Source organism: Thermobia domestica, chromosome 8 (assembly GCF_964235325.1).
Source record: "Thermobia domestica chromosome 8, izTheDome1.hap1.1, whole genome shotgun sequence".
NCBI classification, from domain to species: Eukaryota; Metazoa; Arthropoda; class Insecta; order Zygentoma; family Lepismatidae; genus Thermobia; species Thermobia domestica.
The window spans coordinates 289,430,357-289,455,901 of NC_137461.1; the positions used below are offsets into that span (position 1 = coordinate 289,430,357).

Below are 25,545 nucleotides of genomic sequence, written 5' to 3' on the forward strand. Positions count from 1 at the left end.
TGTTCGTGGATGGTTTCGTTCATTTAAAAGTGAACGAACATACATTCATGACGAAGAGAGGAGTGGCAAGCCATCAGTGGTCACTGATGAACTCCTTCAGAAAATTGATGGAAAAGTTCGTGAAAATCGATGTTTCGCAATCTTGTAGCTTTCCGATGAGTTTTCACAAATTTCCATTACTGTGATCTCAGCACTTCGATGATGAGGAGGAGCTGAAAGATGCGGTCACACGCTGGCTCAAGACACAGGCGGGAGATCTTATGCTGATGGAATTTCTAAGCTTGTGCAGAGAAATAATAAGTGCTGGAATCTTTATGGAAACTGATGAAAAATAGAGCAAAGTAGTAGTTTTCAGATGTACATAATAAATTCTTACTTTGGTGTTTCTTTTTTTAACCAATCGGAGGTTACTTTCCGAACGACCCTCGTGTTTGAACTGCTCAGGTAGACATAATGGCATGTCACATTTTCTAAGTTTCGAGTAAAGTGTGTGTGTGGGGGGGGGGGAGTAGAAAATTCTCATGCAATTCATTCCAGACATCTTCCCCTACCATCTGCAGGTACATTTCAGAAATTAAACGATCTACATACTGTTCTATGGTTCAATCCTAACCCATTCCACTGAATAACTCAGTTTCATCAGGAGTGATGCTTATTATTATGTACTCTCATTTATCTTTTAACTTCTGCTATGAAAACGAGTATGTTATATATTTCACCTATTATAGTTAAAACATATATATAATAGAGAGAGGGGGGGAGGGAGGGGGGGTAGATTTAGATTCGCCATGAATCCTGAAAGCAGAAAATTTTTCAACTTGCTGCAAGACTTACAAAAAAATTCGAAACCTTTCTGCAAGCATTTTAGTAATGGCATAATAAAAATACATAAAATTTAATACATAATTTCAAGCGCATAAAAGCAAAAAGTTTTTACAATTCTATTTTTGTAAACTTTTTTTTTACTTACTCTTATTTATGGAGAAATATATGTGGAGCTTATAAGGGTGTATAATAACTGAATAAGTAACCAGTCAAAAAAGTCTCCACATACGTTTACTCAGAAAGAGTTACAGGCACTTACTTTTTTTTTTTTTTTTCTTCTTTAAATCTTAGAACATGGCGATTAATCATTTAACTTCCCTGAATCCTTCTTACAACTTTGAATGTCACTTTAACATTAATTTGTCTCCAGAAATGGGCTCGAATTGGTTTTAATACTGACTACCATATTTCTGACATAAAACCATTTTCAAAAATCTTCAGTTTACTTGTGACCAGGAGTGGTGCTGTTTACCATTTATCTGGATGTAAGCCAACACATCAGTTGTGCCAATGTTATCAAACGAAAAATCATTGGATGCAGTTAGTCATAATATTGCTAATTAGAACCCTCCTAGCTTTCACAAATCGTCCTGAGGTAGCCATTTTCTAAGTATCATAATCACGTTATAACCTCGATGGCAGCTCTAGCAAGCAATGCGCAATGCTACAGCAACTTTACAGCAACAAGCATCCCGCCACCGTACAGCTTTCTGCTCGGGCCTCAATTCGGCTGCATGCACTGTAGCACTTATTGACGACTGTACGTATCGCTTACTCTTCTCTTTTGCTCATAAGTTTATCGGCATGTTATGACTGTCAAACGTTGAATTGTTCTGAATTGTGTTTTATTTACGGAGAAGAAAATTTTCTGCAACCGTAATTTTTATATACAGAGTAGATAATCTTTCGGAGGCAGTCATTTTCGTCTAGAGGTTTGCCAATCTTTCTGCAGACCGCATTTTCTTTCTGCGACATTGTCGCACCGCCGCCGATTGTTCTGCTTTGGGGCTATGAGTAGGTTATTATTCCCAATACTATATTGTTGGTTTAATTTCTCTTGAAATAGAGGAGTGTATATTTTTTCTTTCTTCCTGCTCTTTTGGGTCTAAAAGTGATAATTATCATCCTTTGAATACATACTTAATTAAGTTTTATGCATGGAATCTGGGCGAGGAAAATACTTATTACGAATCGAATACTTATCATATTTCACTAAATATTTGATTCTATTTTCATGTCACTGTTAGTATCTAACTAGATGTGTACTTGTTTGTAGTGTTTTGTCAAAGAGCGAAACTTTTCCGGTATGACACTGCTACTAAAGAATGGAAGGAGCGAGGCATTGGAGAGATGAAGATTTTGAAACATCCAGTCAACAAAACCTTCCGTTTGTTACTTCGTAGAGAACAGGTAAGCTTTTCGTTTCGTTATATATATGCAGTCGATACCTATTTTGTGAAAAGTATTAATCAGAGGTTGTACTATGTAATAGATTGTTCACCTACTGTTCTTAAAACTTGTGAATAATTGTGTGTGGAGGAGAAATAGATATTTTTTTATTCACTTAATAGTTTACCTTAGATATGCGTTAACCCTTTTCATATGGGTGTGACATATAAACAGTCAGTCGTTTCGTTGAGTACGTGTGTGGTATATAAACACCAAATTTGGACAGGGAATGGTGATAGTTTATAACCTTCCATTGCACGACGCTATTATCGTTCCCAATGATGGATGAAGTACTTAGGACAGTGTTTCTCTAAGTGTGGGTCGCGGGCCTTTTCTTTGGTAGGTCATGAGAAGTTTTTCCTTTTAATTGTGAAAATTTTATTTTGATGCAGAAACATATGTTGTAAATTAAGTGCCATTGAGGAAATGAAAATTGAAAGCGTTCGTTGATGAGGTGAAGAGTAAGTGGTTATTGAAAGCCCTGCTCTGTTGTACAGTCAATAGAGAGCTGTGTTAGGATGGAAAGAGAATGGGTGAGTCAAAATCTGTCATGGAGTAGGGCATTACGTTGAGAATAGTGTTAGCTCTGTGGAAAAAATAGAATTATAATTTACAAAATTGAAATACCACCATTACGTAGAGTGACAATGTATGTTTGAATAGAAGTAGGTGGGCCACAAAGTACTTTTTAATATTTAATGTGGGTCGCGGTAACAACAAGTTTGAGAACCACTGACTTAGGACGTCCACACCATATGAACAACGTAGTGTTATTCATTTTGTATGGTGCAAAGGACGCACAGCCACAAATAGCCACATCGAAATGAAACCGGTGTACGATGATAAATATTCAGGAGTGCGAAGTGTGCCGCAATGGTGCAAGAACTTGAATTTAAGCTTTTTAAAAAATATTTCAATTTTAGTTAAGAGAGAAAAGTACATTCTACTTTTATAACACAAAAAAATATTTAATTACTATGTTCTCAAGAGAAAATATGAAAAATGCAAGAAATAAAAAAAATGAATGCAGTGAATTCTAGTTCCAACGAATTGTGTATAGAGCTATTAGATTAACATCCAACAAGATTTTTTTTTTTTTTTTTTTGTTGCTAAAAATGTTTTATTATGTTGGAAATAAGTATTCTAAAAATGTAGTAGATTTCGTGGTACAGAATTATCATTTAAAATTTATGAATAAACTAAAATTTAATTATAACTGTATATAACATTTATTGAGGTTGCTTAAATTCGAGGGCCACCAAAACTGCTGTCCACAAGCTTTTTATTTTAAAAGTTTTTGAAAATGTATAATGCTAAAGAGAGGAGAGATTACGTGACTTATGATGCTAAACTATCATCACAACTAACCCTTTATTGATTTAATTTTGTAAACTGAACACTCTGAAACTCAGGATAAAAAGTATTTCCTGAACGGAGAATGAGATGTAAGCAATAATTTAAAACCAGAAAAAAAGTGGTTTTGTACTGTTTTTTGATTTATTGTAGATTGTACTTCTTGTCTGCCAGATTGACCTTAGGCAACCAGTAGAATATGTATCAAAGTGTATTACCTCCAGGTACTTAATAAAATGTTTAGGCAACCAAAACGACACCTGTGATATGGGGGTTGCATAAATTACACTTGCAGGTAATAAGTGCAATGTCAATTTGAAATCCAATCCCGACTGCCAGCCCCGGACTGAACATAGTACTGGATATTTTAAACACACATCATAATTGTAGAATCCAGTGGAACTAAACGAAAGTGGTACTTGAGCAGGAAAGTCACTAAAAGCCAAACAGCGAAAATTTTCTTTTTTTCCTCTCGAAAAGACCCAGACTTTTATGAGGAAAAGAACCTTCATTCCATGTAGGTTTTTTGCATCTTGACTCAAAATGGTTATAATCTGTTACCTTTTTGCCTCTCACTGAATCCAGACATTTTTGGGGATAATTCATATTTTTAACTCTCTTCTAAATCTAAATCTTATTTTGAAAGAATTGCTAAACTAGTTTAAATTCCGTGTTGAAACATTATCCATTATCCAATATTTTCACAATAAGTTTTTATTTTTAAATAGTTTACTTACACATCAGCTACTTTAAACAAGTCTACGACAATTACCGCAATAGCTTCGGCAGAGGGAAAAGATTTTCAAATTAAAGTGTGATTGCTTTTTTCATCTAGAATACTCGTTTGTCTAGCCAATGAAAGACACGAATTCTAAAAAAAAGACTATAAAAAAAAAACTTCACAAAATTCGTTACAAAAGCAGCAAAATTTTCCTTTTTTGGATTAAAAGATCCAATATATTTCATCGAAAATTTTCTTTTAGGCCTTATATCTGGAGAACTGCATACAGTGTACCGAAACCCAAACTATCACTTAACTCAGTATGGTATGCTTATTCCGTAGAAAATACGAAAACTTTATTTAGGGGCCGTTCAAAAATTTTGTGGCCCCTGATCCAAAGACAAATTATTGGCCAAGATCGTAATCTTGTCATCCTTTTTGATTTTCCTAAAAGTCTTGTTAAACTACCTCCTCCTCTATGAACGCTTTCAAAACCTCGCACGTGTCTGAACGTGTTGTGCGTCTATGGAACAACTAGGAAGTTCCGGGTCCTCCATGGCGTCACCATTTATAAGAGGAGGCCAGTTGAATAGCCGAACATTACATTATGTTAGCTATTGGTATCTGTAAGCTGCATAATTTTTGTTGTAATCTTGTGATTGAAATTCAACCAGTATTTTCTGAAATAGTTCTTAACGTAATACAAAGTTCGTAGTTTGAGAACAAGTCTTGAGACGAATATTCAGACCTAAGAGGAACGGGAATGGGGAATGACGGAAACTTCATAACGAGGAGCTACATAATTTATACCGTTTACCAAACATTGTTAGCGTCATCAAGTCGATCAGGATCAGGTGAGCAAGTCATATAGCCAGAATGGAAGAAAGTAGGAACGCTTTCAAAGTTTTAACTGGAAACCCAATCGGAAAACGACCATTAGGAAGACCTAGTCGCAGATGGAAGGACAATATTAAGATGGATCTCGCAGAAATAGGAATACAAAGTAGAAACTGGATCCAATTGGCTGAGGAGAAAAGTCAGTGGAGAGCTTTTGTGAACGCGGCATTGAACTACCAGGTTCCATAGGCCATAGAGTTAGTTACTTTTAGTTCTTAACGTAATGCATCAGTATATGCATGTTAACCCTTTAGTTCCAAAGAGCGAATACTGTTTCCTGTGGTGCATCAAGGGTTATTTTGTTTACTCTGGATTACATGAATAAGCAAACAATGAGGTTTGCGAAATATATAGCAGGAAAATAATCCTTGATATACCACTCAGGTAACAATATTTGCTACTTTATATATTTCTTAATGTGCTTTAATGCATCGTAATTCTCTTCCTCTTTCAGGTTCACAAAGTAGTGTGTAACCAGTTGATAACGCCAGATTTGTCACTGACCCCGTTAAGTACTTCCGACAAAGCATGGTGTTGGGCAGCTATGAATTATGTCGAAGATAAAGCTGATTTAGAAAAGCTAGCTGTGCGGTTTAAGGTAAATACAAAGAAAGAAATAAAACTTCGTTAGGAGTCGGATAACGCATAAGTAAGTCAGAAGGTGTTCCAAAGAACATGACAAGCTATTCTGCTTAAAGATGGAGACGGTCTCTTTTTTTTCTTTGAGAATAAATCCAGAAATGGAATGCGTGTTACACGCTGGTACAGAGATTTTAATTACTTTAGGTTAAATAAGTATTTCAGGTTCTGTGTTGCTCGATGTTTCCTCACGGTGTGCAACAGTATTTCAGTTACAGTACTTCAAGTACAATTGCTTATTTGCAACTTCATAGTGTGTATGCTTTTCTGTAAATGGATTTGTGGTGCAGACATTCTTACACGCGCATCTGATTCAATATTTAGTTAAGCATTTTTTAGCTCTTCATATTTCTTGCTAAATTTTCACATCGTATTAAGAAAATAAATTTAAAAAAAATCTTACCTAGGGAGTACGTATATAGGTCATAAGTGAACCATTGTCAATCCACTGCTGGATGAATCTCTTCCAATTCTTCTCCACAACAATCTATCTAGGACAATTCTTTTCCACGTTATTATGTAATGCTTCTTGATTTCGTAACACCACCTTGTGTGAGTATGTTTCCTAGGTCATTTCTTGTCGCTTGGTATTCAGTCAAGAATTGCTTTTGTCCATTTGTTATCATTTCTTTCAGCAATAAGTCCAGCTCACTGGCACTTCAATGTCTTTATATGCCTTTATTATCATAATAGCAGTCATATTTGTGATCCGTATGATTATTTTCTTATCTTTGCAGGTGATTCCTAACATAAGTCTTGCCATACTTGTTGCGTAGTCTGCAGACTGTGAATGTCTGATTTTGTTAGTGACTGCGTCCCCAGGGTGTCTATCGGTCACGAAAGTGTTGAAAAAGTCACGAAATCAGAAAACGGTCATGAAAGACAAGAAATTTAGCTTTTAGGTCACGATTTTTTTCATCTGTACAAATATAAGTATAGACTGGAAAATTTTGTTTTATAAAACGTCAAAATTCACCACCAAAAATGTCTATGGTCGGTTTTAGACGCTACCAAATCGCGAACAAAGCACGCTTCTATCGCATGCACGAAAATTCGGCTCAATTCGCACCCAAATTTGCTCTTGAAAATGTTACTAAATTTTATGGTTTGGGAAAGAAAAGGTAACGAAATTTCATTTTGGGATTTTAGTAGACACCCTGGTCCCCGATCCATATGACAACGTATGCATCGTACTTTCTTTAAAAGTATTACGCTTTAAACATATAAGAATTAGGCTTCTCATCTATCAAGCTGTTTCTGCCGAATGCGCTCCAGTTTCACTTAATACATCGGTTAATTTCTGTAGTGTTGCCATCCATGGTTACCTGTTCCAGATAAATGTAAGATTTATCTTTCTGAATTTTCAGCTTTAGTTCTTGATTTTGTTGCGAAGTTTTGACATATATTAACTGAATACTAACTGAACCTGCACTTTCTACACATCGTATCATTCATATATGAGCATGACTCTCCTTGTCTTCCTCACATTTGTACATGTCTCTTTACAGACACAGGTAAAGGACGTCTTAATAAAGGAGATTTCTTTGATTGTTTTTCCAATATCTCGCACCGTTCGCAAGATTGAGCCTACTTTCGTTGGAGTTTCTAATTCATGTATGATCAGTGTTTTCTTTCTTGCATGCAGTCTGTAATAAACAAATACATTACATACACAATTAATTTTAATGTCAGTGATATATGGTGTTATTGGGCAAATCACTCTAAACAATGAAGATTCATCTTAGCCTGGAGAAATGGTTCTTCTTTATATTTATATATATATATATATATATATATATATATATATATATATATATATATATATATATATCGGGTGTTGCAAAATAAGTGTTACAACTCTTGGGAGGTGACTCCTGCTACTGAGACAAGAAAAAAAGTTATCTTCAACTTTTTGCTATCGGACTTAGTTTCAGATCTACAAGGTGCCGAAAGCGTGGGAAAATGACTTTCGGACGCCAATAGTTCGGAAACTATCCAACATAAAGAGGGCGGGTAAAAAATTCACTGAAGAAGTCATACCTGCTCTATTGAATTTTGCATGTTGCACAATCCTACCGTGCACGCGCAAGGGATTCCCCAAAGGAACGTAGGGAGTCCCGGATAATTGCCAAATGAAACTTGGTCTAAATGGATATGAATTGATAGGCTTTCTACCAGGTAACAATAATTCGTTTGTCTTAAGTCGATATCTGGAACAAATACAAGATGGCGGACACATTCATGCCCGTTGTGTGTGGTTGCATAATCGCCAGGTACGGATGCTGGCCAACAGTGACGTTCTGAGTATTAATTGTAGCGAATTTGTACTCAAATGCTCTAGAAAGACATCTGGAGCGTCGGTAGAGCATAACAGATGAAGCAGGGTGATTCACATGTGTGGAAACACTTAACGAAAAATGCCCAGAAATGCACTCATACTCAGTAAACGTGAGTTCAAAGCGTCGGAAATGTAAGGATTAGCGTCAAGAACATGAAAGCCATTGCCAATTCACCAATAATATTCCCTCAAACCGATGCAATATGATGTGCACGTTTGCATACCAATAAGAATGCAACAACTGAGGCCAAGTTCAAATTGTGCAATTGGATTCAGTAAGAAATTGGATAAACTAAAGGAATGTCACTAGTGGGATCGCATGATCGATGTTGAAATGTGGCCAATGTGTGTGTTGTTATCAACATGTAGCTAATGAACAAATGTCAACATGTCCCACTACTGCTGGGACATCGTCCTACGTGCGAAAAATAGAAAAGTAACTACTCGGGTCTTGAATCTGAGGCCGTGGGCTCCCAGTAGGATTGGAAACTGCGACCACGCAAGCAAAAGCGAACGCTCTAGCCCTGAGATTCGAAGGAGCCTCACTTTCTCTGTATTCATTACTTTGAGGAGTACCCACTTTGTTTGGCAAGCCCTCTTGTACAGCCTCCCGACATACTTGTGTGTTTTCTTTTCTTACTCCTACTGCACAGTTGTAAACAATCAGAGCTTTAAGACGTTTCTTACTATTTCTCATGTCGTTTTATTTTCCATATGTATGGTGTTCCAGCTATAGTGTTAAATGTGCCAAATCGGTTCATTTTCGTCTTTATCTTGGCATGTGTGTAAGATACGAATTTCTGGAGGTATTTTCCTATATTTCAAGTACGTCATATGTCTCAGAAGACGTGAGACATGATATAAGTTTGTTATTTTCACGCTCAATCAGAATTTGAACCATGCATTAAGAGATTTCTTTTCATGTGTGTCGACTGTGGGACAATGTCCCAAACAAAGGGGACATTGATACAATCATGTTCTAGTTACGTTCTACCAAAAGGTGCACCAGATGTAATAGCAGAAAGTACGTTATTTTCCTAGTTTTTGCACGTGAGACGGTGTCCCAGCACTAGTGGGACATGTTGACATTTGTCCATCAGCTACATGTTGACATTTGTCCATCAGCTACATGTTGATATCAACACACACATTGGCCACATTTCAATATCGATCATGCGATCCCACTAGTGACATTCCTTTAGTTTACCCAGTTTCTTTGTGAGTCCAATTGCACAATTTGAACTTGGCCTCAGTTGTTGCATCCTTATTGGTATGCAACTGTGCACATCATATTGCATTGGTTTGAGGGAATATTATTGGTGAATTGGCAATGGCTTTCATGTTCTTGACGCTAATCCTTACATTTCCGACGCTTTGAACTCACGTTTACTGAGTATGAGTGCATTTCTGGGCATTTTTCGTTAAGTGTTTCCACACATGTGAATCACCCTGCTTCATCTGTTATGCTCTACCGACGCTCCAGATGTCTTTCTAGAGCATTTGAGTACAAATTCGCTACAATTAATACTCAGAACGTCACTGTTGGCCAGCATCCGTACCTGGCGATTATGCAACCACACACAACGGGCATGAATGTGTCCGCCATCTTGTATTTGTTCCAGATATCGACTTAAGACAAACGAATTATTGTTACCTGGTAGAAAGCCTATCAATTCATATCCATTTAGACCAAGTTTCATTTGGCAATTATCCGGGACTCCCTACGTTCCTTTGGGGAATCCCTTGCGCGTGCACGGTAGGATTGTGCAACATGCAAAATTCAATAGAGCAGGTATGACTTCTTCAGTGAATTTTTTACCCGCCCTCTTTATGTTGGATAGTTTCCGAACTATTGGCGTCCGAAAGTCATTTTCCCACGCTTTCGGCACCTTGTAGATCTGAAACTATGTCCGATAGCAAAAAGTTGAAGATAACTTTTTTTCTTGTTTCAGTGGCAGGAGTCACCTCCCAAGAGTTGTAACACTTATTTTGCAACACCCGATATATATATATATATAATTTGGCCATGAAACAAACGCTTGATATGCAACCCCTGTGTACAACTATGTTGTGTTGGAATGTATAACTGATAGGGTATGATGCTTTGCTTTAAAATTTCAACACTTTCAGCGTACCCCTAAAAAATGTAATAAAGAAATAACGGCCACACACAGAACCAGTAGCCGTTGAGAGAAATAACAGAACCAGTGACTAATAATAGAATGCTCGAAGTCTGCCCACTAAGCATCTCAACAGCTGTACCTTTCAGCCATAATATTTAATCTCTTGAGCAAATTCTTCAGACAATGTATCTAATAAATTGGACGTAGTCTGTCTTTCATTGCTAGCTTCTTATCTTTCTTCTCACTTACATTGCCTCATGAATTTCGACATCTTGTAGAAAATGTTTTCAGTGAAGAAAGAAAGAAAGAAAGAAAGAAAGAAAGAAAGAAAGAAAAAACATACGTAATTTATTTAACTGTAAAGATTTTCTTTTGATTGACGGAGAATCAGTATTCGTATTTCATCATTTACTGTATAATCGGGTAAATCAATTATTAGCAAGTTATTTATATCAATTATTATTGTCATGTTGTTTTTTGAACTCTGAAAAGTGATCTGGCAACAGCAAATAAATAAGTAGTAAGTTCAAACGTAACAATAACTGATAATTTTTTCTTTTAAGCAAATAAATGTAGTAAAGTTGAATGTCCACTCATTTAATTTAAGCTAAAATAATCTCTATCCCATCATATACTCTCTGAATACAACAGTAGGACATATGCTTTCTTTTGAAATATTAGATGATTTTCACTTACATGAACATTTAAGATAAGAAGTATTTCAGTTAAATGTATTTGTTATAGTGCGATAAGATTTGAAGTAGTTTTGATTAGTATAAATCTACTAATTCCTTTTGTTCGTTCTAGTTTTAAAATTTACCACTAGCATACTTGCTTAAGTATTTGGTATTTTAAAAGACTTTCAGCAGTAAAGTTTATAATGAACTTTACTACATAGTAAATATCGAAAAACTGAAATCAGTAGAAGAATTTAAAAAAAAAGAATCAATGAGATATACCGAGTGGTAGATGTCTTTTCTTTGGACATTTTTTCCCTCGTTAAATGTTATTACAGGGTGTCTATCGGTCACAAAAAAGTCACGAAATTTAGCTTTTGGGTCAGGATTTTTTTTAAACTGTACAAATGTAAGTACAGATTGGAAAATTTTGTTCTATAAAACGTCAAAGTTCACCACGAAAAATGTCTATGGTCGGGTTTAGACGCTACCAAATCGCAAGCAAAGAAAGTTTCTATCGCATGGGTGAAAATTCGGCCTAATTCGTACTCAGATTCGCTCTTGAAAGTGTTAGGAATTTTTTAATGATTTGGTAAAGAAAAGGTCACGAAATTCCATTTTGCAATTTTAGTAGACACTCTGTATTATTGTAGAATTTCTTGGTATGTTTTTCTCCATTTTTATATATGGAGAGATTTTTTTCTTCGTGATTAGTGTGATATTAATGTACAGGATGTCCCACATTAAAACCAGTACGCCTCACGGTGACACGATGTACGAGATACAACCACCTGTAGCGATAAGCTCCTTACCGACTTGTGAGAGCTTCTCGTAATGTCCGTGCGAATTCTGTCTCTGTACTTTCAGGGGTCCTTACTATCGGTTGCTTATTGCTGTGTACATTCTGAACGGATTCTACAGCTCTCCATTTCCTTTACAGGTTTTGAATAGTGCTGATCGTGGTGAGTTTCCTACCAGGATACTTCGCTTGAAACATTTCTTTACATTCCTTAATGGAGCCTGTCTTTGTGTAAAATTCCACAATATGAATTTGCTGTTTTAATGCAAATTGCCTCATTTCTGTCACAAATGTTCCTTATTACCACAAGCACTGATTCAACAAATAACACATAGCAACAACTCAACAATACGAGCTTCTCACAACTCACGCACGAACACACGGCTGCACTCAACTTTCTGACAAAATGCAGTGTAGCCAACTGTCGAGACAGTGTTATCATCCCACAAGCAGTTTGATTAGAGATGATTAACCGGAACGTGAGTCGTAGCAGTTTTGTGAGACACCCTGTATATCTTGTATCCTGACCGTTATAAAGCAGTTCTTTTAACACTCCATGTGTTTGTAGTATATATGTAGACCTTTGAGTAATTATTATTAATGTTTTTTCATTTTTGCAGAACTGTGAAATAGCAAAGGAATTTTTTGATCGAGTCCAAGAATGTATAAATGAACTAAGACTGAGGACACAACAGACATCACAGGCAGATGATTCAGAATCAATAAGAGGTAAATGTCATCTCGTTTTGTAACAACTTATAAAGTAGGGGAAGGGCCATTACTTACGACATATATCGAACAACAGGCATGGACCTCGAATTCTGGACAAGAACGGGAAAGGGAATCTTATCTGAAGTATTAGATTTTATCACCTAAAATAAATTTTATGGTATAAAATCGGTGGAATAGTATTGATGGCACAATTGGAGAGCGCTCATTTCTAGGGCTTGGAGTCCCTGGTTCAATAGCTCTCCGCTCCAAATGAGCTTTGTGGTGGACAAACACTATGTGCGTGAGCGTTCTCAGGGTTCTCCCGTTTCCTCCCACTTTCTTCGTTCCATCATTTCGTTCATAATATCAACACCACCACCACAGTCTTCCTTAGACCCGAAGCATAATCCTGAGGTATTAAACTCAGTCTAGCATTGAGTAGCATCTTACTCTTGATCGTAGAAAATGAACTGTATGTATGTATTGTAATGTCCCACGTGCTTGTGTTTACAAACAGCCAATACATGTGCTCCTATTTGTAACAAGAACCACGTACAACTTACTATGGAGTACTATAGCTGCAGACGACGGGGAACACAGCAACACCATCAGTCACATGACGAGGGAACAGCAGCGCTACCCCCTCACCTATATAACAGAGAGTATTTCAACGATAGCTATTAGTCTCGACTGGTCAACCCCCTCCTCCAGCTTGCTCTAGAGCTCTACGAGGTACCTAACTCAAAGCCTCTAGATTTGCGTTGGAACTCTAGGCTTTCCTTAGACCCGGATTCAATTCCCGGTGGAAGCTCATGTGGTTCGGATTCCACGTTAATCAGTAGCTCCGTCTCATATAGCCTCGCTGCTGAACGGGACGTTAAACTCAAAATCAACTCGACTCAACTCTAGGCTTTTTCCTTCTTTCCTCTTAGCTTGCTTCGGAGCTCTGTCGGGATTCCTGACCTCAGTCGCTTCGGAACTCTGACTCGCAACCCCCTTTCTGCTTGCTTCAGAGTATTGGGATCTCTAATCCACTCCACTTAGCTTCCTTCGGAGCTCTATGAAAATCCTCTAGCCTCTCGGTTATATACGCGCTCCACGTGAGGCGAGGGCGCTTCTGTTCCCTCGTCATGTGACTGGTGGTGTCGCTGTTAGTAAGGTGCACGTGGTGATTGTTTAGAAATAGAAACACAAGTTGGTGTTGGTAAACACGAGCACGTGGGACATTATACAGCGTGAGACTTCTTTGCATTTTAGTTTGAGAAAAGGAAAGAAGCTAGGAAATGGCCTTCGTAATGTTCCAAAGAGTACTTTAATTGGAAGTACTTGATCAACCAGTGTAGATATGAATATCGTTAGATAGTTGAAACTTAACACGTTCCTAAGGAGAACTGGTGTGTTCTAAGAATTAGAATATTTGTTTATTACTTACTTTTTGTTTGATTATTAATCGTAATTATTACATCCGAGAGGTTCCAGTGCTTTGATCTTCTGCTAATTTCTTTGTCTTTAGACATAAAAAATTACTCTTTTTAATAACCATTAATTCCGCTTTATTTTTATGTTATTTTCTTCCTTTCTTTTACCACTAAATATTCAGTTGATTCCCTTAGAATACAATTTCTTTTCTCGTTTATTTTCCTCTTAATTATCTGGTATTATTCTCTATCCAGCATTTCCTTATTGGCTTTCCGTTCCTCTAAGCCAGGGTTTCTCAACCCAGGGGTCGCGAGAGGGTTTTATGGGGTTGCGAAGATAAGCGGAAGAGAGAAATATAATTAGAATCTAATATCAAAAATATTTTTAAATATTATTTTGAATTTTGAATATTACTTTATACATACTGTTAAGAACAACAAAAAATAGGTCTAATAAACATTTTCAACATGTGCAGAATTGTTTAAAAATCAATTTAAATGAAAGAGGTAGGATATGAAACTAATGAGAACTGCATATTGAAATACCAGAGAAATACAAGTGCAACAAAACTTGCATATTCAAATAAAATTAAAATTGAAAGCTAATGAGATAAGGGAGCATGGTGTGATTTCACTAGTGCGGCAATGTCCAGTCTAATCTTCGTGACGCACATTATGAAGTCATTTTCAACTGATAAGCGATTTCTTGTTGTTTTAGTGCTTACCATGGAAGAAAAAACACTTTCGCACAGATGATACAGCAGGTGGAACCAGACAAGGATATTCTTCTCTCTTCTTCAGCTAGAACTTGTCCAAGTCTTTGTTTACAGAAAACCAGTTGCAAGGACTTGTCGCACGATAATTCTATTAGTTCGTCAAGAAGTTGTGCGCTTAGATCAGCTACATTGATGGCCTCTTCAGTGAAGGGGTGTAATATCCATCTTGATCCAGCACTTTGTCCATAGGAAATATATTATTATTACTGTATCCAGTTCTATACAAGAAATGGATTCTACTATTATAGAAAGAGATGGATATCATAAGATCTCCCCAATAGATATATTAAAAATCCCACATAAGCTTATTACAAACCAGAAATTATAAAGGGGATCTCTAGCAAGAGGGTGTGATAAAATGGGGATCGTGATAGGAATTAGGTTGAGAACCACTGCTCCAAGCTAATTTTCCCTTTTCTCCAGACTCACATTTCTTGCTTGTACAGGTTTTCCTGGCTTTTACGTAATGTTGAGGTTTCTACCTTGTATAAAACAACGTACCATCGAACATTTACAGAATCAGATGTTACTTATTTATTATTATTATTTAAATGTTTGCAGATACCGATGCTGGTGATGAGAACGAGTACGAGACGGATACGGAGGAGCTGTTGATGTTTGAGAAACGATGTACGCTTAAAGTGGAAGGCGACTCAGGGGAATGGAATCTTCTTGGCATGGGAGTGATCAAGGTGGTATATGATAAAGAAAGTTTCACTGCAAGAGTCTTCATGGTCCGAGACGAAACCCATGAGAAATTATGCGATACACCTATTACAATGGACACAACAATTGAGGTAAGATTTTTATTAAAGATGTTGGTTTACCAAAACTCCTTATTTTCATTCTTTTTCTGTCTTTCGTTCTATTTACTTTCTTTCTTTTTTTCTTTCTTTCCTTTTTTTCTTTTTCTTCCTTTTATCTTTCTTTTTCTTTCTTTTCGTTCCTTTTCTCTTTGTTTCTTTTTCTTTCCTTTCTTTTTTATTTTTCTTTTCCTTCCTTTTCTTTTCCTTTTCTTTTTCTTTTCTTCTTCTTTCCTTTCTTTTCTTTTTCTTTCTTCTCTTTTTCTTCTTTTTCTCTTTTTTCTTGCTTTCTTGATTTCTCTCTTTCTTGCTTTCTTTCGTTCGTCCGAGAGAAAAATCATTAGAACTACTTAATTGATCATCATCATCAGTCTTCATCAAAATGTATAGGGCAAAAAGTTAGGAATATCATTTGTTGATGGAGATATTCAGACCGGAAGTGGTAGAAATAAACAATTCCCAGTTTCAGTATTGATTATTGTAGAGCAAAAACTGTAATAAATAGCGAGAAACAGTTTTCTGCAATCAATCAACCGCCTCGAGAATACATTTCATCTCTACTGAAAGAGGACTTCATAGAAATCTATTTCAACTTCCGGTTTTAATATTGAACCACATAGAGAAAAAACGTTGAGAGATACCGAGAAGCGTTTTTTTAAGAATTGATTTAGCATTCTAAGTATAATCTTCTCTTTTAACCCTGTTTAAACAGGAAGTGGGAGAAATTAACCACTTCCGGTTTAACGTTCATCGCTATAAAGTAAAAATAGTAAGAGATACCGAGAAGTTGTTTTCTCCGATCAGTTAAGCGTTACAATAATGTATTTTGATCTACGAAAACAGCAAGTGGTAGAAATCATTCCCGGCCTCAATATTAATTCCACAATGTCACGCCATACAAACAAAATTCCTTCATGTGCACATGCTACTTCTTATTTTATTATAAGATTTTAGATTTATTATTATTATTGTTATTTTGTAAGGTATATATCCACGTCACCGCTGTTTATCTGAAATTTTTCCTCTCCCTATTTCTTTCTTTTCCTGGCTAAAAGTGTATTTTATATACGTATACATATAGTGTGTATGTGTGTCTGTGTGTGTTTCCACTATCTTTTGAGATTTATATATAATATAGTGGTCGAAGTGAGACAGTATGCGGTGGTATACCATATCGCCTCTGGTTTTTCAGTGATCAAGAATACCGTCACTAGAGAGTGGAGATGCTTTAATAAATCCATTTTTATACACAGTAATTGACGAATAGCTTTGCACGCAAAAACATTTTATTTCTTATGTAAAAATAATTTCTGAGCTGACAACACCGACATTTTTATTATTTTTACCCTTCCGTTTGTTTTTAAAATGAGTTGTCTTCAAAGAAGTTCACCTAGTTTATATTTTGATGTGACATCTTGAATTGATTGTTTCTTATATTGTGCGTGTCTTCTTGCCTTAATGCATATAAAGGTCGTGTTTTGAGCATGGGTGGATTTAGGGGTGGTTTGTGCTTTAGCGTAAACGATCAACATTTTGTACTGATGGTATGTTGGCTCAGTGATATAGCGCTTATCTCTGGTACAGGGATCCCTGGTTCGATCCTAGCCACGCGAGTAGTGAACGATATCTTGTCTGGATTTTCTCAAGATTCTCCTGTTTTCTTTCACATTCTCGTTCCACCAATTTCATTAGCATAGTGCCGTCTACAATCTGCTTCCTTGATTCATAGGTGGAAACTAAATACTACATATTGGGAAGCTTAAGTATTATGGTTTCTTATATTTTACTTTGTTACTTGTAGCTTAATGATTAAACATTGATAATTACAGCATTGAAGGAAGATGGTTATGGTTTGATATTGTAATAATACTTTACAAAATTGTATCCTAGCTTTAACAACGTACTATAGTACAGAGTAAATTAATTGGATTATGACTGATTATGTGTGATTAATAAAACTTGTATTGCAATTTGTATTCCAGGTAATGAAGAAAGAATGCATATGGACTGGACATGATTTTTGTAACGAGCCTAGTTTACGAAGTTTCAAGGCAGTTTTTAGCTCGGAGATTGTAGCCCGAGAATTCCATGATATATTTGTTAAGGTAAGTTTGATATAGTATGACAGATTTAAAATATTTAATGCAATTATTTTGTGATTTTTCACCACCTCGTGAAGTAAGATTAGTAATGACCTGAAACCCTACAAATAGCTCAAGTTGACATATTAATGCGTGATCAGCATAGACTCCCAATATTACGAGGGCCCTCCAGAAGGTAAAGAACGATTGCGCATCGCGCGCGGCGCCGACCCCCCACCACTGCAATCGCGTGCGCGGCAGTTAGCTCCTTCCTTCACCCCAGTGTGAGCCGAGTTTAAATGTTGTGCGTTCACGTTACTTGTTGCAGACATTCAAAATGGCGGCGCCAATCGAAAATCCCAAGCACGGAGTGTCATTCGTTTTCTGAACGCGCAAAATGTTAAGTCTATTGAAATTTATAGGCAAATAAAGAATGTTTACGGTAATAGTGCAGTGAACGAGTCATTAGTGAGGAAATGGTGCGTTATGTTTAATCAGAGAAGGACCAGCGTGCATAATGAAGATCGGAGTTGGAGGCCATCACTTGTTACGGAAGAAGTGAAAGAAAAAGTCGAATACAAATTCAGGAAAACAGACTTTCCACTTTGAGCACTTAATATGAATCTTTTTCGGGTGGAAAACAGTTCGCGAACGATGAGGAACTCAAGCAAACAGTCACAACCTGGCTCAAATCTTTGACGGCAGATGACTATAACATCGGCATTGAAAACTGGTCCCACATTATAACAAGTGTCTTGACAACTATGATGATTACATAGAAAAGTAGAGCAAGGCCTGTGGCTTTGTAAATAAAGTTTTGTTTTGATATCTTTTATTTATATTTAATCATGCCAAAGCGTTCTTTATTTTCTGGACGACATCAGGCTTTTGTAACCCACCGTCTTCTACCGGATTCAGTGATCATTCCACTGATGCACACGTGAGACATAGTGCTAAGTTAATGCCGTAAGATTAACATCCACCGATGATTAGAAACGATCGTGTTTATTAGTAAACCTCAGAATAGTTTTGTGTCTTAACTAGTAATTATCAGTTAGTGTGATTATTACTTTAATCATCAGTATATACTAATGAAGTTGCTAGTTTTAACTCTTTGTCGTGTACTGTATACTTTAAATGTGAACTTCATTTAGCATTTGGAAATGTGCATAGTTATATACTATCAAAAAATTACCTCTCCTGTGGATACAAAATATGCTGTATTTACACTAAATTTTCAACTTAGCACCCTATCACATTATATTACAGCAAAGAAGTATATGGCACAAAAATAGTTGATTTACTCATAGTTCTGTAACCAAAACTATGTAGAATTAGGAGTCGACCCGCTTAAAATTTGAAAGTTACTTGAGTTGAGAACGAATTTCAGTTTCGAAAGTCAATGGACCGTAACATTCTGATGATATATCAACTTAATTATAATGGATTGCAGATTAGATCAATAGCTAAAAACTCTTAATTCAGTATAATGTACGGAAAAATTGCATAAAATTCTGCCGCAAAGCGTTCTTCGATTAATGAAAAACAAACTTATCATTCCGTGAAGTTCGTGGATTGTTAACACTTGTTCTCTGCTATGAAAACTAGTGACTTTCGAAGAAAGGTATTTCTGTACATTTAATGCGAGTGATTCTCCATTTCTGTGCCTATATTCAAACATACATTTAGGAAAGCAAAAGAATTCGTTAGAATATAATCCTATTGGCACATAAAGTTACAAAGGGTTAGAAATACTAAAAGTACAAGGTAACCCCCAAAAAAATCTTGCCGTTTTTGACGTCCCATTAATCATACGCTCACAATAAGGAAACTAAATGATGCATGTGCCTGCCAAGCGATTGGCACTGTCTGACCATCGATCTTCCGTAATACAGGCACGTTCCGCACATACAGCAGTTATAGCTCGTCCAGTGTTGAAAAGGAATTGAGGTATCGAAGCAGCTTGTTCGCATATGTTTGTATGACTTCAAAGTGGCCCTGTCATCTGCTGCATCAAGTCGATGCATATGCCAGGCATTTGGGGAAAATGCCATGAACGAACGCATGCCAAGCATTGGTTCCAGAAATTCTGTTCGGGAGGTGTACGTCTAGAATGAATCTCGCAGGGACGACCACATATGTTGAATGACGAGGCCCTGAAAGCAGTCATCGAAGAGCACAGTGGTCTAACGTGTGATGAACTTGCAGAAAGGTTCCATATTTCCGCTGAGACAGACTGCACCTGCATGGGATAGGGAAGTCACACATGTTAAGCAAGTGGGTACTTCGCACTGTCGGCAGCCAACAAGGAAAAACGAGTGACAATACGTTTGTCCTTGCTCACTCTGTACCTGAACACATCATCTTTGATTACTTTCTCACTGGTGACGAAAAGTGGGTCCTCTGTGACACTTCTAAGCGTACCAGACATTAGTTGTCGCCACGTGACCCTGTTTCTCACATCTTAAGACACTTCTGCACCCACGAAAGATTATGCTCTCTGTATGGTGGAACTGTCGACAAGTGGTGCATTACGAGCTCTTTCCACCTGGTCAGACCAACACTGCCGACCTTTACTCTCAGCAGTTACACAAAGAGTGCACCATGTATTGCGGCATTGGTGAATCGCAAGATTGTGCTATTCCTGCATGACAATGCGAAGCCTCATGTGGCAAAGGGGACTGAGGAGACCCTTCAGCAACTTAACTGGGAGACACTGCCATGCATCATATTCACCGGGTCGTGCACCCACAGATTACTATGTGTTTAATTCCCTCGACAACCACGTCTGTGGAAGATCTTCGCAAATGGAGATCTGCGGAACGTCTTTGTAACCACGACCGTCAAGTTCTATCACCAGGGCATTGTGCAGTTGCAGGAACGTTGGGTGCTGATGAAGATTACCTCAAAACCTAAAGGTACGTACCGTCGACTATTGCCCTTTATTACTGCTGTAAAACTGCAGAAACTTTTGGTTACCTTGTATAAAGGCTAGGGATTCCTGTAAATGCATTCTATATGAGTATCGAAATTTTTGAACTCTTGTACAGAAGGTAAGACACAATAAAATAAGTTATTATTATTATTATTCATTACAGGGAAAACAATTGATGGAGGAGAAAGCAGACTACGACTATGATGATGAAAATTGATGGGAAAAGACTGACATAAAAGTTGTGGTAAGTATCAGGATGCATCCGTTGATCATTAATTTTATTTTTTGGAAATAGTTTTGTTCTTTCGTTGAGTTGGTGATTGACCCTGAAATTATTCTAGAATCTCCCGGGAGGAAATAATGTACATAAAGTAAACGGTGGGGTAGGCGTTTTATTATGAATAGGGTTACATCCTTGCCTCTTGCAATAGGAAAATAGACATGTGGGATGCCACACAGTAGAAAATGTAAATGCAATGGCACAGAAAATTCCATCAGTACATCCTATCTTGTGCCACATCAGTTACACTTAAGGATCATATTATCTACATTTTTCAGTTGTGCTCCCATCTTCTCGACATACCCAAAGGTCCTTTCCTTTTAAGATTTCCAGTTAGTACTTCGCTCATCTTCCACATGTTTCCTCATTCAAGTGTTCACATTTCTTAATTTTACTCGGTTCTAGTACATTATCGTGGAGTTAGCACACACATGCGGTCACCTCCATTTTTTTCTCTCTCTCTTTCTGATGGAAATCTTTTCCATAACTTCTTTTGAAAGTTCTCAATTCGTATTCGTCCCTGCTAGTAGTCCCTGCGTTCATCCATCCACTGTCTAATTGAAAATTACGTTTAATTGTTTTCACGGATTATGTAGCGCATTCTTACGTTCGCTGTACTTAAATTTTCTGTAAGGAATAATGTTCTTAAGGAAAACAGTTCCTCGTACTTTGCATCCTAGACATAAAAATCATAACTAAACATACTGCCTCAAGTCTTCTCTGATCGCATGAGGCTGTGCTAGAGCGTTCACCTCTGGTACATGGGGTCCTTGGTTCGACCCCACTCGCACCAAGTGAGCTTTGTGGTAGACAAACACCGTGTGCGTGAGTTTTCTCGGGAGGTTCTCCCGTTTCCTCCCACTCTTCATTCCACCATTATATTCAGTTTTATCATCACCGTCTCCTTTAGCCGAGGCGGCATAACTCGTGGGACATAAAACTTAATTTTTTTCTCTGGTCGCTTCTTCAGTGCATATTGTGCTATTACACTGCCCAGTAGAACATGGTTATAGGTTGTCCCTCCGTGAAAACCCGTTTCAATATGAACTGCTTTTAAAGAAAAAAAGTTCGTTCAGTTCACGCCTTGAAAATTATTTTTGTCGTTTATGTAAACACTGGATCACATGGGAAGTAATTAAAGCCAGAAATGTGTTCTTTATGTAGAAGTAGGTATTTTTAGTTGCGATAATTACAGAATGTCAGCAAGTAAAAAGTATTGTCACTAATGCTTTTATTTGTAAGGAGAAATTAACAATGACATTTATCAGGAGTGATTGTAAAAATAGAAAGCGGAATACTTTCCACTATTTTCACATTTTATTGTTACCGCAGCTACAGAAGATAATACGTCCTTCCACTTGTGGAACAGTTTCTCCCCTTCAGCTATTTCCCATGTCATTGACTTTTTTGTATTTAGCAGGCAGTTTCTCTTAGACGTCCCACGACTTTACACCGAGACTAAAGGAGACTGTGATAATGTGAATCATAATGGTGTAATGAAGTAAGAGGTTCGAAAAAACACTTACACGGTACTTGTTAACTACAAAGACATTTGACACGGAATGGGATCGAATCAGAAATCCCACACATGAGGTGAGCACTTAGTGGGATGGAGACCCGAGAAGTCCTGAAACAGTATAATTCTCATGTCCGAAATGCAAGTAAAAACATTTTTCTCAAGTAATAAATTTGTATTCAATAGCTTTTGTAAGTAAATGCTTTTAAGGATTTAGAGGAAGAATTCATGCTTTTAAGGAGTCAAAAGTTCTTTTACTTGGCAGAATTCATTATATAGGAAGATGGAATTGATAATATGGATAAGAGTGTGTTTTATTGAACTTACAATGTAGTGGATGAGCCACATTTAAGGTGGCCAAAATAGGGTATGTAATCGAGTATTTAAGAGGTTTTTGGTACAATTGTAGAGGTCGAGAGGAATTTATCTATGATCTATTGGCATAATAAAATTGAGATAGACATTTATACAGGGTGTTTCAAAACAATACCGACAACGTTTGGGAGGTGATTCTTGGTACCAAGATAAGACAAAAAGTATAGACCAACTTGGGTGCACAAATACTTCCTTTCTGAGTTATAGGCTGTCGAAAACTTAAAAAAATGAACTTTAAAGGCCCATATCTACAAAACTGTGGGACCTACCATAGCCGGTTCGAGACTTAGGAGTCAGTATGTGCCCTATCCAAATATCCAAGCTTCATAATATTGCGGTACTTCCTCAACAATTATTATAGAGGTAGTTGGCGAATACTTGAAATTAAATGCCCGTAGCCAAACCTCTACTATAAAAACTGTTGCGTGAGTACCTTCTGAAATGTATTTTTGAATAGTGGACATATTAGTTCCTAAGTGAAGTCTTGACCCGACTACGGTAGGTCCCATAGTTTTGGAGCTGTGGACGATTAAACTTAATTTTGTTCATGTTTTCGGCAGCCTATAACTCCGTAAGGAAGCATTTGTGCACCCAGGTTGGTCTATACTTTTTTTTTTCTTACCTTGCTGTCAGGAATCACCTCCCAAACGTTGTTGGTACTGTTTTGAAACACCCTGTATAATATAACTAACATATTACTATGTTATGTCAGCAACTTGTGATGATAGCGATTTCTTATGCCTACTCACATATACTCCACTTTGGTATAACGTAAGTAACATCTTCCTTCGTTGAAGTTCTTGCACATTTATTAAATCGTTTCTCTTGCAGATACCACGTGGAAAATTTCTTCAATCAAGCTCATGTAGTGATAATGCAGAAGGAGAACAGTGAAATACACTTTGTGAATGAAATCTAAGAACTTTCCATTTTATCAGTTGTCATTTTAAAGTGAGAGACCATTCAAAGTGTGTGATACTCTTGTTTCTTTCATAGGGAGCCATTGAAAGAATTTGTTTCTGATGCGAAGATGAATTTCGTTGCCAGTGCTCTCAACTGTGTTCGACATTTTCCAGCTGAAAACGTGAACGGTTCCTGGCAACGATTGTCTTGTTCATCTGCATCAATTACATTTTATTGCTTGTTTCAAAAATAACTGAAAGTTGCAAATGAACTTAATTCTGCTGTTGAAAGAGTAATTTTTTAGAATATGTACATTGGCAGTTTCTTCTATCAATAATCGTTATGTAATTGTTTAATTGGCTTGTATGTATCTTTCGTTATTTTTTCAGTAGAATGTGGAAAATAAAAATTATTACCAATATATTTTTGGTATCAGTTAATTAATGTATAAAATTTTACCACTGGAGTTTTGAAACAGCATTTTTGTATGAATCTGCAATGTTCCTACAGTTGATGAATCTGGTACTGTTTGTTTTTAGTTTAAAGGTTCTCGTCAGCACTAACACTTTGGGATTCGTTGATCTTGATTAAAAGCCTGACATACTAAAAATAATACAAAATTTATCATTTTTCTTTTGCTTATTTTTCATAAATGAAAGGAGATAATGAAATGCAACTTACCACAATCATAGATAATGTTATTCTACAACAGAAAATATGAACCTCAAGGATTTTCAGTGTTGCCAGAATAACATTTCCCCAAAAATCTACATTAAGGCAGCGACTAGTAAAATCTAGTAGGGTGGGTAACAGTTACTATCTATATATTAAAATGCTAGGTTTATATGTTTGTGGCCAATTTTTTGACAATGATATGTCGGAAACTGCAAGCTCTAGAAACATCTCATTTTCATTGATCGATTACAAATTTTGTGTAGATTGTTCAGTTTTATTTGAATATTAAAAAATGGCCGTTATTTCTTTATTACATTTTTTAGGGGTACACTCAAAGTACTGAAATTTTAAAAAAGTAAAGCATCATATCCTACGAGTTACATTCCAACACTACAAATTTGCACACAGGATTAGTATAACTCTCCGGCGTTTGTTTCATGGCCAAATGATGATGAAAAACGAAGGATAGCCATTTCTCCAGTTTAACAAGGTACATTCGGGAAGTGTCCCCTCGGGATTCATGTAAAACTGATTTAAATGCAAAGTTCTCCATGGCTCAATGTGTATTCTACTAATTTTAGCGGCCCATATGGGTAATTTGCATATTTATGTGTCTTCATATACCCGGAATTCAATCATACACTACTATAACGCTCGGGCACAAAATTACTTTTAGTTTCTTTAGATGTAACTGAACATGAATGTGGGCATATGCAAAACAAATTGGATCAAGTACTGCTTTTCTGACATGTGTTATCCACACCGGCCGCTATCTTGGATTCAATTTTCGGCTTTTCAAAAGGGAATAGGTGCATGTGACACATCAAATTCATATAAAATTTTCTCGGAAATTCATTGGTGTAGTGAGTTTTACGGTAGCTCATGCCATTTGCGACATATTACATGTTAAATCCCTCTAGGCAGTTCGCGAATAGACATTGCAGAGTAATATCAGTTACGCTTACGTTTTTGATGTTGACAAATCAAAACAATTTCTAACTGGAAAAGTACTGTAGGTATAAACAAACTCTCTACAACATTGGTGTCATCTAACAACATTTCTGTGAGTGATTGTTATTACTTCCATGTTATACTATAACAAGGAAGTATTGTATTACGAACAAAATGCCTATCTAGATACGACCAGATTTACGTCTGTGTGTCTGTACGTTCAGAAAAATTTAGTCAACAATAAATCACGTAAAAGATCATATACATACGGGGCTTTAATGGTTGAATTTGTGAAGTGGT

General features: G+C 36.7%; 1 protein-coding gene across 1 annotated transcript in view; it reads left to right on the forward strand.

Annotated features, from left to right (window-relative positions):
- The window catches only part of LOC145692603 (E3 SUMO-protein ligase RanBP2-like), a 166,680-nt gene extending 142,640 nt beyond the window's left edge, over positions 1–24,040 (forward strand). Inside the window, exons 45-51 of the mRNA XM_081767925.1 lie at positions 2,102–2,235; positions 5,700–5,843; positions 12,442–12,550; positions 15,288–15,523; positions 17,512–17,634; positions 20,709–20,789; positions 23,548–24,040. Coding sequence (XP_081624051.1) covers positions 2,102–2,235; positions 5,700–5,843; positions 12,442–12,550; positions 15,288–15,523; positions 17,512–17,634; positions 20,709–20,762 — 800 coding nt within the window. The 3' untranslated portion in view covers positions 20,763–20,789; positions 23,548–24,040. The remainder of the gene's footprint in view (positions 1–2,101; positions 2,236–5,699; positions 5,844–12,441; positions 12,551–15,287; positions 15,524–17,511; positions 17,635–20,708; positions 20,790–23,547) is intronic.
- The last annotated feature ends 1,505 nt before the right edge of the window (positions 24,041–25,545 follow it).